This window comes from Cimex lectularius, unplaced genomic scaffold, assembly GCF_000648675.2.
Source record: "Cimex lectularius strain Harlan isolate CLEC.00 unplaced genomic scaffold, Clec_2.1 scaffold8, whole genome shotgun sequence".
Lineage (NCBI taxonomy): Eukaryota > Metazoa > Arthropoda > Insecta > Hemiptera > Cimicidae > Cimex > Cimex lectularius.
Window position 1 is genome coordinate 3,728,344 of NW_019392656.1, and position 19,113 is coordinate 3,747,456.

The 19,113-nt window shown below is 34.7% G+C and overlaps 2 protein-coding genes across 2 annotated transcripts; one reads left to right on the forward strand and one right to left on the reverse strand.

Moving 5' to 3' along the window:
• The first annotated feature begins 1,582 nt into the window (after positions 1-1,582).
• Positions 1,583-10,469, forward strand: LOC106664655 (ribulose-phosphate 3-epimerase). The gene is made up of 4 exons (XM_024224740.1): positions 1,583-2,157; positions 2,212-2,319; positions 7,366-7,587; positions 10,328-10,469. Exons 1-4 carry the CDS (start codon positions 1,924-1,926, stop codon positions 10,427-10,429), a joined length of 666 nt encoding a protein of 221 aa, XP_024080508.1. The 5' UTR covers positions 1,583-1,923; the 3' UTR covers positions 10,430-10,469.
• Positions 10,470-14,648: 4,179 nt separating this feature from the next.
• Positions 14,649-17,940, reverse strand: LOC106664574 (RWD domain-containing protein 4). Its single transcript, XM_014390423.2, has 5 exons — positions 17,738-17,940; positions 17,517-17,680; positions 17,344-17,453; positions 14,906-15,095; positions 14,649-14,840 (listed from the first exon to the last, which is right to left on the reverse strand). Exons 2-5 carry the CDS (start codon positions 17,610-17,612, stop codon positions 14,652-14,654), a joined length of 585 nt encoding a protein of 194 aa, XP_014245909.1. The 5' UTR covers positions 17,613-17,680; positions 17,738-17,940; the 3' UTR covers positions 14,649-14,651.
• Positions 17,941-19,113: the final 1,173 nt, after the last annotated feature.

Consider the following 19,113-nt stretch of genomic DNA (forward strand, 5'->3'; position numbering starts at 1 on the left):
TGTGCCATCCTTGCGTGTTGTGTTGAGAGTGCCTACACTCAGATGATCTCAATAAAAGATCGAAACGTTGGCACTATAAAGAAAATGTTTTTCTGAAACCTACATCACACCCGACCGCATCTCACGATATCTGAATTACTATCGATTAACGGTCACTAATCTCTACACATTTCTGTGTATATACATACATACACATGTATAGAGTTGTGAACCTAACACTTCCCACTTGCCAGCCACTACCTTGTATCTTCAATGCCATGAATTCTCCAGGTAACTGATGCAAATTGTATACATAAAATTTTATTTAAAAAAACACTTTCTATGGGGCCAATATAATTTATGTATATTTTTTGGCCCTTAAAATTGATATTCATATTTATTAATTTTATCTTATTTTTAATGTGCTCAATTTGTTGCGAGCAAAAATTAATGTTTGATGCTAGTTTTAAAATAAATTTAGTATCACACAATTTTTATTTTTTACACAATTTAAGAAAAACGTGGGGTGTGCCAATGCTTTTTTGACCCACTGTAATAAATGTTTAAAATAACAATGGATCAATTAAATTGCCATTACCGCTTTTGGTAATTTACAATAAATTACTGGCAAGCCTCGGGTTTTGGCAGTCTACGGTAAGTCCTCGGTTCTATCTCTCTCACAGCCGAGGATAGGCTCCAGCGACTTTCAACAGCTAGCTCATTTCAGCACCCTACGCAATCAGTGTCTAGATCCACTCACGCTTAAATACATTATTTTCTAAACACCATTTACTCAGAGTGTTGTTAAACTCAATATTCCTCCATCCTCCACACATTATATCACTATAAATTCTAATTGAGGGTCAATATTTTGTATTTGGGGCATATGTTTAAACGAATGAATAAATAAATAAATTTGTGGTAAAAAAAAAATTTCCGTGTGGTTTTTTTAACTAAATTTCCTGCTTTATTTTTACATTAAATTGCATTCGGGAATTTACACCCGTCATCAGAATCTTTTTTTTAAATTTTAAATTAGGTATATAAAGTTAAGATATATAGTCATAGATGGAAATGTAGACCCATTGATAGTAATAACCAATAATAATATCATTAGTAATAAACCGTATATATTAGGGGAAGTGGAAATTTTTATTGTATTTAGCCGTCAAAATAGGTTTTGTGTTTCTGTGTTTTGTATGAATGAGTGTATTTATTAGAGTGAATGGGAAAGGGCTGATGGTGGAATAGCATTCCCATCGCCCCTCGAGCTGTGTACGTGACTTGGGTGAACGGCGGAATATTTATAAAAGTACCCCGATTAGATTAGTTTGTTCTTGTATGTAGGTCGATGGAGGAATATTGAGTACTCCATCCACCAAATAGAATGAATGCAATGTACATAGGTGTGAATGTATTTATTAGTGTGAATGTGTATTGAACGTGTGTTGTAATATTTCGCATGCGCTCGGGGGTGACCAAGGTGTCGGATGCTCCTAAGAAAAATAAATGAAAGCAATAATAAGTAATAACCAATAACAATGGTTCAACCATGTAACATGACCGTACGTAGCATAACATGGTAACATGGACTCTTGAGTATTATGAAAATTATTTAAATTACACTTATGTATAATACAGTTGGAAGTGTTTGAGTTTTTAGTGTTTTCTTGGAAATTTAAAGGTTGGAGTGTGAACTGCAACGCCACCATGCTTCAGGTCAAGCATGCATCATGAGGACAGAGACAGAGGATAGTAATTGGCTACTTCAGAATTCAGATCAGTACTGAGCATTGCTCGGTTTTGATTAGACAATTGTCATAGCAACCACGTGTTGCGTCTAGTTTTAGTAGCCACGTGCTTTTTGTTTTGTTTTTTATTCTCAAAGTTTATCGATTGTTATATAACTGTTTTCCATAGTTAAAATATTATTTCGTCGTCATAATGTCTCCGTTAACGTGTAAAATAGGCCCTTCGATATTGAACGCGGATCTTTCGATGCTGTACGAAGAATCACAGAAATTGCTGGACAGCGGTTCCGATTATCTTCACTTGGACGTGATGGACGGACACTTCGTGCCGAACCTCACCTTCGGCCACCCGGTAGTCAAGTGCCTTCGTAACAAGCTCGTAAATGCCTTCATGGAGGCACATATGATGGTCTCTAATCCAGATCAGGTAACGATGGGTAGTTCTACCCTGATGTTTCGTTTCTAAAATATCTGTTTAAAGTGGATCGAACCGATGGCTGATTGTGGCCTGGACCAGTACACATTTCACGTCGAGGCTTCAGACGACGTCCTAGCCACTTGCAGGAAGGTCCGTGAATTAGGGATGAAGGTAAGACCATTAGAACAACCTGACATAATAAGTACCATTTTAGATTTATAACTTGTACAAGTAAGAATAAAGCCCAGTTTACACGGAGGTATGAGAGATCGTATTGAGGAAATCGATGTGACAGGGACAGATACTGTGATTCAGACAGGGAGATTGGCAGTATAAGATAACGATTTTAAAACCCCCATACAGTTACGAACAAATTGCACAACTGAGGCTGTTGTGCAAACAATTGTATAGTGTATGGTGGTGTTTAAATGGCACCATCCTCTGGTGCACAGATGGATCTAGAATACAAGAACGTACACAGGTAGGAATATTTGGACCTGGAACTAAATACTCAGAACCCATGGGAAAACACCAGTATCTTCCAAGCTGAAATTCATGCAATCGAAAGATGTACCCAACTCAACATAAGTAAAGGGTACAAAAACAAGAATATAGCTATCATGTCAGATAGTCAAGCAGCCATCAAAGCACTATGCTCAAATATCATTAGTTCAAGGATGGTGCTGAACTGCAAAACCGAACTAAACATACTAGGTACGCAGAACAAAGTCAGCCTCTGCTGGGTCCTAGGACACGTGGGAGTAGAAGGCAACGAGAAAGCGGACACCCTTGCAAGAAAAGGGGCTGCTATACCGCTGATAGGACCTGAACCCTTCTGTAGCATAGGAACCCCACATTATTAACGAGTTCTCAGACAGAAGGACAAAAAGAAAATGTGGGAACTTTGGAATTCACTCATTGGACACTAACAATCCAAGAATCTTCTAACCAACTGGTAGGAAAGAAATTATAGAATGTGTCAAGGGAAGCAGGAACAAACTGCGAATCCTAATAGGATTCCTAACAGGACACTGCAAATTAAATGGACACTTAAAAAAATGGGAAGAAATTGTCTAAGAAATCCAAAGAGATGTGGAATTTTAGAAGTACATGATTGTGTATAAATTTGTATCAAATGTACAAAAATTGTAGTAAAAAGAATGAATTAATATGTAAATAATTTTTTAAAATACATTAAAAAAAAAGTATCCATCTATCTACCTACACTATCATTAGTTATCTGCAGTTTGATCTTCATGGGCAAAAATTATAAATTTTATGGCCTTTTTACATTGCTTTGATGCTGAATAAACATTCTACTTAAATCCCAAAACGAAAATGAGGGAACTATGGAATTCACTCATTGGACGCAATCCAAGAATCTTCTAACCAATTTTTGAAGGAAAGAAATTTCAGAATGTGTCAAGGGAAGCAGGAATAAACTGCGAATCGTAACAGGATTCCTAACAGGACACTGCAAGTTAAATGGACACTTAAAGAAGACTGGAATAATCCAAGATGGCACATGCAGATTCTGCAAGGAGGTAGAAGAGACATTTACTAACAAATTGCGGAGCCACACTAGCCTGCAGGAGGAAATGTTTTGGGATGTATAATGTGACCATAGAAGACTTCAACCATTGAAACCGGGCCTACTAATCAAGTTTCTTGATGAAATAGGACTCACTGATGTGCTTTAGGCAGAGCTCGGGGGATACAATAGCTCTCAAAGGGCGCAGTATACTACACCCTGTAACTATATCTACATCTACGACTACATGGTGGTGTTTGAGGTGCTATGCAACTAGTTGCAGAAATTCAAAACTATTTGAAATTAATTGCACAACAAGTGGTGTTATGCAACTGTCGCATTGCTTGTATAAATGGTGTCACCATTTCTAGTAATTCACCAAAAGTTATGGGGTCTATTCGCAAATAATTTTTATAGTCAAGTGATGAACTCGATTGAAGTTCTTTGAGGAGATTCGCGTGGTGAAAAACAGATCTTCTCTTTAACCACTCTTTGCTTCCTTTTTCTGTTTTGAACACCAACATCGGACGCAATATAAATTATTATGGCTAAACAGGTCGTGTTGTGAGACGCCATGCTACCATTAAAACAAGACAAAGTGTGCAAAAAATGTGTATAGTGTATGGGGCCTTTGTTTGCAGAACAGCCTATTGTACAATGTACGTTGGCACAATTTGATCGAAGGTGTATGGGGGGGGGGCTTTAGTCGCTTGATACTTTTAAAGGTGACTGACAGGACATTGCATGGTGTCATTCAAACAATTTGAATATATCGAGCAGATTTCTCAGTTCGATTCTTGTTTTACTTTTACCTTTGTAAAAACTTTTACCTTGTAACTTTTAAAAATGGATAGAAGTGACATTTTTGATAATGACAAACTAATTTCATTAGTGCAAACACATCCCATGATAGCTTTAGGCCAACAGTGGCCCCAATTATGCTGATAAAGTTAAAAAATAAAATGCTTGGTTAAATGTGTTGCAATCGCTTTACAAGAAGAAGATTTATTTGGGATGTGCAAAAGAAGAACGAAATCGGCATTTTTTAAATTACCTTTTAATAACAATTGTTTTAATATTGTAGTAGTCAATTCCTAAAGTAGTGTATTGAATCTCAGTCCTATTCGGCCCAATTGAGGAAAATTATATGATCTTCAGGAGCCACCCACTGAATAGCATAGCAAGTTATCAAGAAAGAGGAAATCACAACATGAAAATAATGAGCATCTGGCCGAAGTTTTAGCACACAGATTAAAGTGGAGGCAGGAAAGAGAAGAAGCCATAGAGAACGACTCAGATAGGTTATTTCTATTATCCTCTCAGAGACGGCAGATGAAATAAATATCGTAACTGCCATCAATGATGGTCCCAACCCGAAATGTTTGTGTCAAATGAATCGTTTAATTATAATCATGCCAATTTCGTGTTCTTATGCTCATTACACTCCAGTTTCAACAAGATTTGACTTCCTACTGATTGTCTCAACCAAGCAACTCACAAACTACATCAACCCAGACGGTTCCCAACTTTCGGCTTCAGAGGTTTCAATCCTGAAATTAATTTAAAATTTTCAATTTCTAATGATATAAAATTGTACGCTCAACCTTTTATATTAAAAAAAAACAAAAACATTTTATACCTTTTGAATAGTTATTTCATATGTTGATAATATATAATAATAAATATTTTCAGTAATAATATAGTTAAATTATATTTTCAACTGGGGGAGCTGGCGGACAGGGTGGGAGTAGATTTGTCCGTTTTGCAACCCGAGAGTAAGGCTCTCTCTCTTCAACTCCAGTCAAGTATTAGTCGACTGAAAGATAGTTTTATGGTGAGTAACATAGAGCGAGTGCAGGCTTCCCATCGATACCGTATATATAGGATGCTGGATCACGGAGTTAGATGTGCCAGCTTTGTTGGGGACCAAAAGCCAAATAAGAACATTACAGACATACGTTGGATCCTAAAACTGAGGGGAGAATTGCTGAACCTACGGCATAAGCCGTATGATCTCCTCAGCCAACAGGAGTGTGAGTTATGCAATTACCGGGTAAAGGAAGACATGTTCCATTTTGTCGCGGAATGCCCCATTCTGTCCCCCTATCGTTTGTCTGCGTTCGGCGAAAGAACAGTATCAATGGACAGATGTATCAGATTGCTCAACGGACCAGATTGGACAAACTTAGTAAATTATGCTAAAGCGGTCTGGGCCTATCGAAGGCTAATAGTAAACTAATTTAATTAGTAATTCTCTTTTCTTTTCCTCTTTTACTGCCCATGTTTTTGCTCCCGCTCTTTTCCTTGATATTTGGTGTTTTTGTTTCTCCGGTCTCAGCTCCACTCATTGATTTTTACTTCTCAGTTTTGTGTCCTTTTGATTTAGTATTTTGTTATAGATATTACGCTTAGCATAGATTTAGTTTAATGTATTTGTACGTTTATTTTATAGGATTAGTCAATAATTAATCCAAGCTCCGGCAGACAGTTACCTTGCCGTGTTAAGTTTATTTTCTTGTCTGAATTATATGTAATTTTTTTTTCTTCTTGTATGCAATAAACTTATTATTATTATATTTTCAATTTACCTTAGTATTACTGAATTACTGCGGTGCAATGCTATCTCGCATGTTGGTATTCTTCTGGATCATGCATTGTATTTTGGATAACAGATTTTCAAAAGAAGGTAATGACATGCGGTAATAATTGAAGAACTTGTTAGAACCATCCCAAAATTCTTTATTTCATAGCCTTTTGTGTCATGTTTCATAATAATTGGATGAACCCATATTATTATACTTTTACTTGTTTTTCGCCTAATTAAATGCCAAAGAGCTACAGCTTCTAACTCGTCAAAATAATAAAACTTCTAGATCTTTAAACCACTCGGGAGAGGATTGAGAAGAGATGGAGGAGAGGTGACTGATTCTAGTCGCCTGGTTACTTTTTTGTATCTCGTGCCTCCATGTGAACCGGGCTTAAATTGTTACTGTGAGTATATTAAAGAATGTGCGAGGTGGTATCACAATTATTTCTGATCAGTGCTTACAGTAGACAAGCAACTCAGAATTTTGAACACCAACAATCATTCAGTCCACTTCATAGATCCTAAAAGTTTAGCGCAAACAGACTACATGGCGTTCTGTCAATAGTGGGTTTAAAAATATTCGTGACCACCTCACAGAATTTCTTTGGCAAAGATATGTGCGGCTCAGGAAAGCAGACCCATTTCAAGACTGTAAAATATTGCTACACTCTGCATACTTAACTCATAACTATGTAACTGTTACTGTTATATATTGAAATGTATTATTGATATTGAAGAAGGTGTTGATAAACAGATTGAACCAACAGTGATCAGACAGCATAATCATAACTGGAGCATATACTAAAGTTTCTCACAAGTTAGTTTCTTTAGTATAAGCCCCTGGATGGTTTTATTTACCTTTACATAGTAACTTCATTATTTTTCCTATTTTCCATTTAAACTAGAGAAAATCTAGTTTACTATGGTATTACTGAATGCTAAGATCCATGGGAAAATAACTAGAAGTTTATTTTCAAAATAGGAGATTATACTAAAAGACACCTGTGGGCAGTTCTCAGTGCTTTATAAACTAGCTAGGATCCACAATACTGTGGCATATTGGGTAGTTTCAAAGAAAAATATTCTTTTTAAATTTCAGGTCGGTGTGGCATTTAAACCGAACACTGATGTTATGGTAGTCAAACATTACGTTGATGATGTTGATATGATACTGATCATGACGGTCGAACCAGGATTTGGGGGTCAGAAGTTCATGAGTGACATGATGAAGAAAGTCAGATGGCTTAGGGACAACTTTCCAACGATGGATATTGAAGTTGACGGTGGTGTGGGTCTTAACACCATTCAAGAATGCGCTGAGGTATGTAATTAATTCTAAATAATTCTTCACAAGAATAGGATATATTTAGCTTCTAGGTGAAGTTGTACACTGCCAGTCAAAATTTTAGGACCAACTCAATTTTTTGCAATAAAAAAATGAAAATAAAGATTTCAAACAAAATTTTTATTAAAACAATGATAAGATATCTGTGAAATAAATGTACATAAAATGGTATACAGCAATGTATTAATAGTAATAATGTAGAAAAAATTGATCTCTACGTTTTTTTTTCATCCAAAAATCCCCCCTTGCTTGACGGCTTGGACTACTGGTAACATTCTTTCTACAAGTTTTTCTAATTTTTCAAAAGGCATGTTATTCCAACAACTTTGGAGGAGCTACCAAAGGTGTTTTTGTGAAGTTGGGGCATGAGTTCGGATGTTCATATCCAGGTCTTAAAGCATTCAGTTGAGATTTGGAGATTGAGCTGGCCAAGTCATGTTCTTCAAAACACCTTCATTTTCTTTTTCTTGTAAGAAAGAAAGCCTCTTCATAGTTTGGATGATTATTTAGGATCATTATCTTGTTGCATAATAAAACACCACACACAAATAAAACCAGAACTAATTAAACAAAAACCAGAAGGGATTGTGCAGTCTTTCAAAATGTCTCTTTGTTGAGTATTCTTTGAATTTGTACAACATCTCCTTGTTCAAAGCCCGAAAAACACCCGTACACAAAAACTGAACCCCCCCCCCCATGCTTAACAGTTGGGATTATGCACTGAGGAATAAACTTTTCTGATGAAGTATGACAAATCATAATCCTACAACTTGATCCAAATACATGAAACTGATTTGACAGTCCAGAGTACGTTTCTCCAATCCTTCACTGTAAAATACTTATGAGCAAGTGCTCACGATATCTTTTCTTCTTATTAGCAGGACGTAAAAGTGGTTTCAGTGTAATGATACGCCACAACAAGTTGGCCTCCCTGAATCTCCTTGTTACAGTTGAAACAGAAATTGATTTTTTGGTAGTATTAACCTCAGCTCTAATCTGGGACCAGTGAGTCTTCTGTCCCTCTTGATTTTCAAAATAATACTATCTTCCTGGTTAGATGTTATTCTGGGTTATCCTGATCGAGCTTTGTCATGATGAGAGCACCTTGAAGTGAGCAATGGTATTATAGAACCCTGTTTTTGACATTTTCAGTTGAGCGGCTTTTTTTTTTTAAATTTTACTTTCGAGCAGGATCGTGGGCACAATCCCCCGGCGAAAAACCCCGCCCCCGCCACATCCCCCCACCAGGGCAGGAGAGGAGGAAGACCCAATAACATTGAGATAATGTTGGAAAAGTCCACGTCCTCGAGGAAACTGGGGCTAATTCACCCTGTCTCCCCCCTGTCCACCCCAACAGGATTGGCCGACCAGGACCAGGCCCCCACCGCATGCCCGCACCCACTCACTCCGCTCAATCATCTTCTAAATTTTAATGGTTGAAGCTAATCAAAAAGTAACATTTATCAACTTTAGAAATCTATAGATTATGTTGAATGCTGCTGGATTGTTGCTTATTAGAACAGATTCTAAGTTTATTGGTTTGGGAACGTTTGGGACTTTGCTCAGATTTTTTAGCAGTTTTTCTCTTTCCTTTTCGTATTCTGGGCATTCGAAAATTATGTGGGAAAGATTTGAAGGGCAATCGCAAGTGGGACAGTTCGGAGACAATGCCAAATCGAATCTCTTCTTGTAGCTACCCCATAGGCCATGATTTGTCTTCAGTCTAATAATGGTAGAATAGATGAGCAGCAATTTGGCTTGTTTACTTTGTGTAGTGTGTAAATCGCACTGCGCAGGTTACCAGAAAATTCCTAATTTTTACCATTTTTGTAAGTGAAAACAGAAAAATAGAAACAGACAATTAAAATCTTCAAACTTTGTGGTCTGAAACGCACTGAAAAGAAACTAATGTCAGAAATGTAGATAGACCGGAATGTAAACAAAACTCTAGACACAACAAACACAATTAATTCTTAACGATTATTAGGGCATTGTCATTGACAGAATTAATGAAATTGTTCTTAATTACAATCTTAATTTTTCTCATAGTTTTTCTTACATCTGATTAACAGAATTGACCTTAAATGCAAGTTTCTACAGGGTATTGTGTGTAAGCATGTATTTAAAATTAGATAATCGCTGTTTTAAGTGATTTTGATTTAAATATACAGGTGATCCTAAACTTTAGACCTCCAGTGTATATTCCAAGCGATCGACCAGCCTTTACTCTATAATAGTCTTGTGGATTAGGGTTGTGGTCAGAAAAACAAATAGTGCTGTTGCACCTACTATACAATAAAGAAATATATCTTCGAAAGCTTGGCGTTGTACATTAGCACTATTTGTTTTTCAGACCACAAGACTTTTCTAGGTGAAATTAGAAAAATGTTTATTTTGTGATGTCCACAAAGTTGGCACGGTACTCACTAACGGAAGGTCCGGTATGGGATCGGCTTTCAGCTACTCTGAATTCAGTCCCTACCCTTTTCAAAAAAGAGTTTCTTTGATGGAAGAAGACCGGCACACCAGGGGTTCAAATTTTTGTTTCACACAAGTGTTGTTGCGAGCTCCCAAAAATGTAGCTAGGGAGGAGTACAATAAGCTATAAAGCTGCAGTGCTCAGGGAACTCCTCCAGTTCCTGATATCCACAATAAATTAAATTATAAAATAAAATTAAACAAAAGTAATTTTTTAAACAAAAGCGCTCTTTTACAGGCTGGTGCCAACATGATTGTATCAGGGACGGCTGTGACTGGTGCTACAAATCCTTCAGAAGTAATAAGCAAATTAAGGGAAGTTGTACAAAGTAAATTGTAAAGTTGTTTATTCTTTTATATATATATATATATATATAATATCTAAAAACAAACTGTTAGTTTTATGTTTATAATTTTTGTATTTTTAATAAAATTGGGTTAGGGTTCTCCTTAAAAAATAAAAAATTAATGCATTGTCTTAATATTTATTGAATTTATTTTCCACTCTTTTATTTATTTGCTTACTGGCAAGAATCCTCACCAAAGATGGTGTGAAGCTGAAATGCATGAGGGAAATTTTAACCACTAATTGTAAACAGACCTGGTAAAGTGGACGTGTCGATGGATCCACATCTTAAAAATAATTTAAAAACTGGCTAGTGATGGCATTTAAACATAAACTTGATAGACCATGATTGTAAATAATTCATGAAAGCAGTAAATGAACTTTGGTTAGTTTTTTAAACACCCAACTAATATTTAGGGTCTGTAATAAACAGGGTCCTTTAAAAGCTTTTGTATCCCCGTCCTAGTCCATTAAGAAATTTGATTTATAAGCCTGTTTTCACTTTCTTCCACGTTTATGTTAAACATCCCAAAGACTTTCTCCTGTGAGTTCAAGCATCAGTTTGTTAGGTGTGTTGATGACTCCTCTGCTTTCTTGCAGAATCTGCATATACCGTGTTGGATTAAACCAATATTCATACCTGTCTCGGTGTCCTGTTAAGTTTTTTATTTTTTAGCTGCTTCTTTTGATACATTCTGTTGTTTCTTTCCTTCCAAAACTCACTAGGAGGTTCTTGGAGTGTTTCCAGTGAGCAAATTTTACTGTTAACACATTTTCATCCTGTCTTTTTGTCTAAGATACTCATTGATAGTGTGCACCCCTACACCCCAAAAGGGTTGGTGCATACCTAATTTATTTGGTTGTTTGCACATTAGCACCATTTGTGCAAATGATGTTAGAGCTTCATGCTTTGCCCCAGTTGAACTGAGTACATTTCTCGATTGCATGGACCGGAAGATACTGGAGTACTTTTTCATGAGTTACGAGTAGTCGGTTCCAAGATTGAACATTGCCTTCATACCTTCTTGTTCTAGATCCATCAGTGTACCAACTGATGGTGCAGTTCTTGACGTTGGATCGTTCCCTATTTTTTTTTTTCTAGGCCTGTTCGGATTTTTTTTTTTTTTTTAATTTAAACATGTCCCTGGGGGCTATGTTCCCTAATTAGGCTTTTATTTCATCATTTAAGTTTTGTCCTATTGAATGGTTTTTAGTGATAGATTTTCTATGTTGCTCTCGTTATCATATGGTGGAGGAGGGTTAGTCCCAATATCTTCTCCATACAAGATTTTATGTCTTACCATTATAGTGTACTCCAACTAGTAACAATTTTTTTTAACCAAAATTTTTCTATTCATTTTTTTAATAAATTCCAGTTACAGAACAGGTTGAGTGGATAGGACACAGCATCTCAGCATATCACCGACCCCGAGGATTAAAAAAGAAGTAGTTGCCATTTCTGGCACATCATAATAATAAAAGCTGGCTAGTTAAACTCATACATTGGAATTTCCTTTTTTAAAAAAGATAGTTCCTACTCACAGTAAGTTGTTTTCCAATGATCCGGATTTCGAGCCCCTTAGCTCATCATCAGGTTGAAGGATTTCTACAAGCATGTCTCTCGACATGAATTGCAAAAGTGAACCTGCCAATACCCCCGCCAACGCGACGTTCCAATGAGGAGCTGGTTTCATGGTGCTCAATTTGAACGTGCGAAAAACAGGAATTATAACACAAGTAAATATTATAACGGTAATTTCTGTAAGGAATTAATTATAAATTAATGATTAAAGATACAAAATTAGAATAATACCTTATTATTATAAAAATAATAACAATTTAAAAAATTAATTTAATTATTTGGATGTTTAATTTAAGTTTTGTAATACATATTATTTATGTACATATTTAAAATGAAAGGTAGATCAAAATCTATTATATTATTAATGCATTTATCTCCATGTTCAATTTTACATTTTTTAATTTCAAATTTCTCAAACCAATCTAGTTCTCTCCATTTGTTGAAACTACGTAACACTGTCATATTTAAATTTGAATTGAAATTTTGTTTTGTTTCTTTTAGATTGTCCTTAAATTGCGAAAATTTGTTCAATTTAGGCAAGTGTTCTTTTACTCTTGTTTTTATTTCTCCACAGCTTTGTCCTATATATTTAATATCACAATCATTACAATTAAGTTGGTAAACGCTGCTTTTTGCCAAGTTGTCTACCTTGCCTTTAGGTTGTGAGAGGATGTTTTTAAGTGAACCCGTGTTTCTAAAAGCTATTCTAAAACCTCGTTTAAAAATTTTACTAACTTTTTCCAACAATTCACCAAGGACACTTTTTTTCAACAAAAACGCAAAAAATCGAAAAAGAATTATTTTCTTTTTTGATGTAACAGACTCGTGCTTTTACATTGAAAAAAAAAAAAAAAAATTTTTTTTCAATTTTTTGGGGTTTTTGAGTTTTTCTTTAAAAAAATGTACACAAAAGGCTCCCAGAACACTTTTTTTTCTCGAGAAAAACGCAAAAAATCCAAAAATATCGAAAAAAAAATGTATTGTCTTTTTCAATGTAAAAGATTCGTATTTTTACATTGAAAAAGACAAAACTTTTCGATATTTTTGGTTTTTTTTACGTTTTTCTTGACAAAAAACGTGTCCTACGAGCCTTTTACATAAAAAAAGGCAAAAATTTTTCTGGGTTTTTGTTGAAAAAAAAAAAAAAAAACGTATCCTACTAGCCTTTTACATCAAAAAAGAAAATAATTTTTTTTTTGATATTGTTGGATTTTTTGCGTTTTTCTTGAGGAAAAATATAAAAACATGTACTACGAGTCTTTTACATCGAAAAATATAATAAATTTTTTTTTAGTTTTTTGCGTTTTTCTTGGAAAAAAAAAACAAAAGGCTCGTAGGACACTTTTTTTCAACAAAAACGCAAGAACAAAAAAATATGTCTTTTTCAATGTAAAAGGCTCGTACTTTTACATCGAAAAGACAATAAAATTTTTTTAGATATTTTTGGGTTTTTTGCGTTTTCGCTTACTTCAGGGTACTTGAGGGTCGATGGGGTACCCAATATCACTATATACTCACATTTTATATCAAACGTTTATATAAAAAAAGAATAAACAATTTTCTGGGTTTTTGTTGAAAAAAAAACGTGTCCTACATCGAAAAAGACAATGAATTTTTTTTCGATAGTTGGATTTTTTGCATTTTTCTTGACAAAAAACCTAAAAACATGTCCTACGAGCCTTTTACATAAAGAAGAATAATTTTTTTAAAAACTAACGATATAACTAGCTTACTTGAGGGTCGATGGGGTACCCAATATCACGATATACTCACATTAAGCATTCACACTAATAAATACATTCACTCTCAGCACACTAGGGGCACAGGCATATCAGAACTATACACAGTAAAATAACCCTGTTCCCTCCAAGAATCTAAATAGGGGACCCCAGCGCAAGTATAATTCTCTATATCGGGTAGCATTTCTACTTGCTCTCTATATGGAGCCAAGGTATCGCACCCTTCTACTGGGTGGGACACATCGAGCAACCTTTCTCTACGAGTCGGGCACATATGCAGGCTTTAAGTAAGTGTCTAATGTCAACCTTGCATGGCCTATTCTTAATCAGATGAGAATGAGTCTTCTTAGTCAGGTCCACAGAGAGTGCTCTTGATACGAGATTACAAATAATTATATTTTGTTTGTTTGACAAAACTATTTGTTTTTATTTTGTTAAATATGTTTGTTAATTATGTTTATTTATATGTGTTCATGTTTGTATCTTGCTCTTGGCAAAATAAGTATTTTGTTAAAGAGCTGAGAATAAAATCAATTTTAATGATAAATCGATAACATTATGCCACATTTTTATTTTAGTTCAACAAAAATTTAGTAATTGCACACGAGTAAATATTTAAATACCAGTAAGATGAATGCGATTAAGAGTAAGATCACTTTAAACCATTGCATTTTATATTTAATATATTTTCTGAGTTTTCATAGGGAAACTTTATTAACAAATTCAATTATATTTTTATAAAACTGTGATTCTTGATTGCTTTATTTTTTTACTTCTTGGAAAATATATAAAGACAAATTTTCATACAAATATATTATATACAATTGTTTTTTAAACAGAAAAATACATAGATCTTTTTATTTAATCAAAATGATAAGGCAGTAATGAAAAGATGCTAAGATGATTCAGAAATGGGACAGTTCTTTGAGCCTGACTGAGACAAATGATGAATGATATCGACCCAATCCCATCCTCTCGCCCTTTCGCCTTTACAGTCCAGCCTGTCCCATTGTTTCCTTTTCTGCGCTTTTGTCAGTTGTTCCTTTTTCTTTTTCCTCGAAGATGTGACGTCTTCATGCTCGCTCTGAGAATTTTCAACCGTTAAGGAATGAATAAAACAAAAATTGATGTTTAAAATTAAACGCTTACATCTTCGCCCTCCGAACACGGTTCGTTGTGATTAACGACGTCGCCGATCCCGCTGATGTCTTCATCTCCTATAAGCTCTTCGAATTTATCCTTCAGACATTCAAAAAGCGAATATGTCATCGGAGAACCTATTAACTGTTCGGCCTCATCTAATACAAATTTAGCTATCCTTGCTTTCACTTCATCTTTGCTTAAATGAACAAAAAAAAAATATAAATTACTAATATTCTTGTGATAATTACACTATAGTACGGTGGAGTCCTGCTAATCCAAATGTCTTCCTAATTTAAATACATTTCAAAATATACATTTGTTTTTGTATTTGCTAAATAAATTTAAATGGTATTATGTCAGTTATTGACCCACAGCATGGAAGAAGTGAAAGTGGTCTGTCTATACCAAACGAAGGCAGGGCAACAGACGCCTGGTTCATACAGACCGATCAGTCTCTCATTGTTTATACAGAAGACAATAGAGAAATAGATGTATAATCACATTAGGAGCACAGCATTGAAGACTAATCGGGTGCTAAACAATAAAATATCAGGCAGGGAAGTCTATGGATGATTTAAACAGGCTACTTGCTATCGAAGGCATTCGCTGCAAAATTATTGTGATGCCGTGACATTTCAACCTGCACATTATCGGCGAATCAATGCACACTAGGTTCCCATCCTATCCTATCCTTTCCCAATTTCTCGTTTGCCACCAACCAAGATGGATTGTTTTTAACAAGATATGAGATAGGACGCTGTGGCAGATGTGCACTGTCAAACTGACAATTGAGTACTGCTAGGTATCGAAGTGTTAAGATGTGACACGCATCCCATAGGTATCTGAGTCACCCTTGATAACTATTGGGAGTCATGTCGGCGTCTTTTATAAACCTCTCGAATAGTTTATTTACTTTTCTTTCTATACAATTGAAAAGAACGTTGCGATAACTTTTGCAGCAAGTGTGCATCAGGTGCAAGGCATCAAATATGGTATTATATGGAAATAGTCCTGGAATTTTTCATGGATGTGGACAATGTCACGACTAAGTCCATGACCTATGTGCTAATCTTATCACGATCCAGGTGTGCCAAGCAAAGAAACAGATTTTTTATTGAAAAGATATTCCAGTATTTCAGCTCTGGATGTCATGCCTTCCTAAGTAAGATACCTCCTTATAGATAACTCCAAAAAAGTGATACGAATCTTCCCGGGCATTATTTTTACAGAGTGGACAGATTTCATTTTTTCTCCTCTTAATTTGAAAAGCCAACAAGAATCCCTAAGGTTAAGATACTGGAATAAGTGCTCATTGAAAATTGTCTTATACAAGTAAAACCTCTGTACTTTTCACCCTATTCAGTTTCCTCACGATGAACTTCGTTTATTTTATTGGGATGATCTAAAAGAAATGTACAGCAATAATTTTAGGCAGTTCATCATCTGGGAGGCTCAGAGCACAATAATCTACTCAGGTCGAGGTGCAGAAGGCCTTATAGCCACCTCTTTTACCCCTATCGCTGATAGGCTCAACATTTCAGATGTCTATCTATTTATGTTTAGGGGTGTGATTGACCATATTATCTCAATTAATCTTCTTTTATGTAAGTTCTTGGTTGAAATGAAAAAGTTAGTGTCATGAGCGGGATTCAAACCCACGATCTTCGGCTCAATACTCTGCTGCTCTAACCACTTGAACTATCGTGAATTCTTTCTTTTCTCATGTGAACTTCACGTGATTTGAATCCCGCTCGTGAAGTTAACTTTTTGACTCAACCAAGACCTTACATAAAAAGAATAATTAATTTTATATAATATTTAGATAAATTTAGGTGGAAGGAAAAGGCAAAGAAAATAGAGGAGGCAAACAGAATCCTAGGGGGTGTCGGTGACTGCAACAGTTTAGGCAGACACGGCATTCATCAATGTAAGGTAAACGTCCAGGTGAACCCGATATACTTACAAATGGGCTTTTTTGAAAAACACTGCCCCCCCCCACAGGGTTTGTGATACACTGTCGTTGAAATTCTCCATGGGGGGGGGGGTTACAGGATTCTAGGGTTTGCTTGTAATTTAGGGAAAAAGGTGGTAAACAGAAGTTTCTTCACAAAAAATGTTTGAAATGTTTTCATAAGATCATAGGCCTAAAAGCTCCAGACTTGAGCGCTATAGCATATAACAGAGCACAGGACCTATAAAACTTTATTTTATAAGGTACAAGATTATTGAAAAAGAGATTACCCAGGTGCAATTTAAACCTGTACCAATGCTTGCTACTGTATTATTGAAGTTATTTGGCCAATCTTACATCTTGGAACAAATTAATTCTGACAAGCAGACCGCCACTTTACTTTTTGTCTTGAACAAGTTTCATTGCTCAAGTTGCATCAACCAATTATTTAAACAAATCATTAATAAATAACAATATAAAATAAAACAATTACATATGCCTATTGTAAAAAATGTCCATGTTTAATGTCGGTTTCTCATCTGGGTACTGTTCGCCCCAGGTCAGCTCGAGAAGGAATGATTTCGCTTGGCCTTCTTCTCCGTACTGGAAGATACAAATTACATAAAATCCGCGATTTAATCTTTATTTAAGAATATGTATATTTACTTTATACTGAAATGTAACAGGGGAGACCTGGTTAAATGCCGGATCCCCATCGTAGATGGAGAGGACGACTTCTCTTTCTTCTTCTTGAAATTCCATATAAAAGAGCGTTTCCACGGAAAATATTTACGATACCATAAAAAGACGGCTCTTCATGTTAAATGTGGCTGTTGTGATAAGTCCAATTATTTACAAATTTCAGATTTTAAATTTGTGATACAAACTTCACTGTTCTCATGGAGGAGGTAACTTCTAACTGCACCGGTTGCACATTCCAGGCTACCGTGCAGGTCCTACACTATTAACAAAGAAAAAAATTTCTACTCAGATCTACTTCGACCTAAAGAAATAATTTCATTAGAATATAAAAACCATTAACGAAAAAACAAGGCATGACATGATTTGATTTAAATTAAAATAAAATACATTGTTAAATAAACACATTGCAGTTCATGATTTCAATGTTTCAAATGAATTACTATTTTTATATATGTACACTATTTTATGCAAGGATCTTCATTTCAATTTATTCCTAGATAGTTTACAAAATTGAAAGCCTTTAGTTTATAATTTTATGCCTGAATATGTGGAAACTATCACAAAAACTTAGGTATGAATTAGCCGAAAGTATAAACTGAAAACTTAGGTAAGCATTAACATAAGGTATAAACAAATTAGTATGAATTAACTTAAGGTATAAACAAAAAACTTAATTATGAACTTAAAAAAGTATGCAATATTTAAGGTATAAATTAAAAACTTAGGTAAGCATTAACATAAGGTTTAAATCAACAATTTAGTATGAATTAACTTAAGGTATAAACAAAAAACTTAATTATGAACTTAAAAAAGTATGCAATATTTAAGGTATAAACTAAAAACTTAGGTATGCATTAAAATAAGGTTTACACCAAAAACATAGTATGAATTAACTTAAGGTACAAAGCAAAAACTTAGCTCTGAACATAAAAAACAGTATGGATTAATTCGAGGCATTAACTAAAAATTTAGGTATGCATACATTAATTTAAGGTATAAACTAAAAAGCTTAAGTATTAACCAATTTAACATAAAACTTAAAAAAAAACATGTTTGATCTAATTTCAGCTAAAACAAAAAACCTAATCTAATGTACAACTAACTTAGTCTGAGAAAAAAAGCATACTGAAACACTGAATGACATGATTTGATTTAAATTAAAATAAACTTCATTGTTAATTTAAAACAATGTAATTCATGATTCTGTTTAAAATGTATATTACTATGTTTATTTAAGTATATTATTTCATTATATATTCAAGAACCTCCATTTCAATTATATTCCTAGATAGTTTACAAGAGTGGAAAGTTTTTGATTTACAGGTTTATACCTGGAAATGTGGAACTATCACAAAAACTTAGGTTGAATTATCTTAAGGTATTAACTACAAACTTAGGTATGCATTAACATAAGGTTTGAACCAAAAACTTAGTATGAAATAACCTAAGGGATAGCTCAAGTGGTAGAGCAGCAGCGTATTTAGCTGAAGGTCGTGGGTTCGAATCCCGCTTGTGACACTGACTTTTTTTATCTCAACCAAAACCTTCATTAATTGAAAAG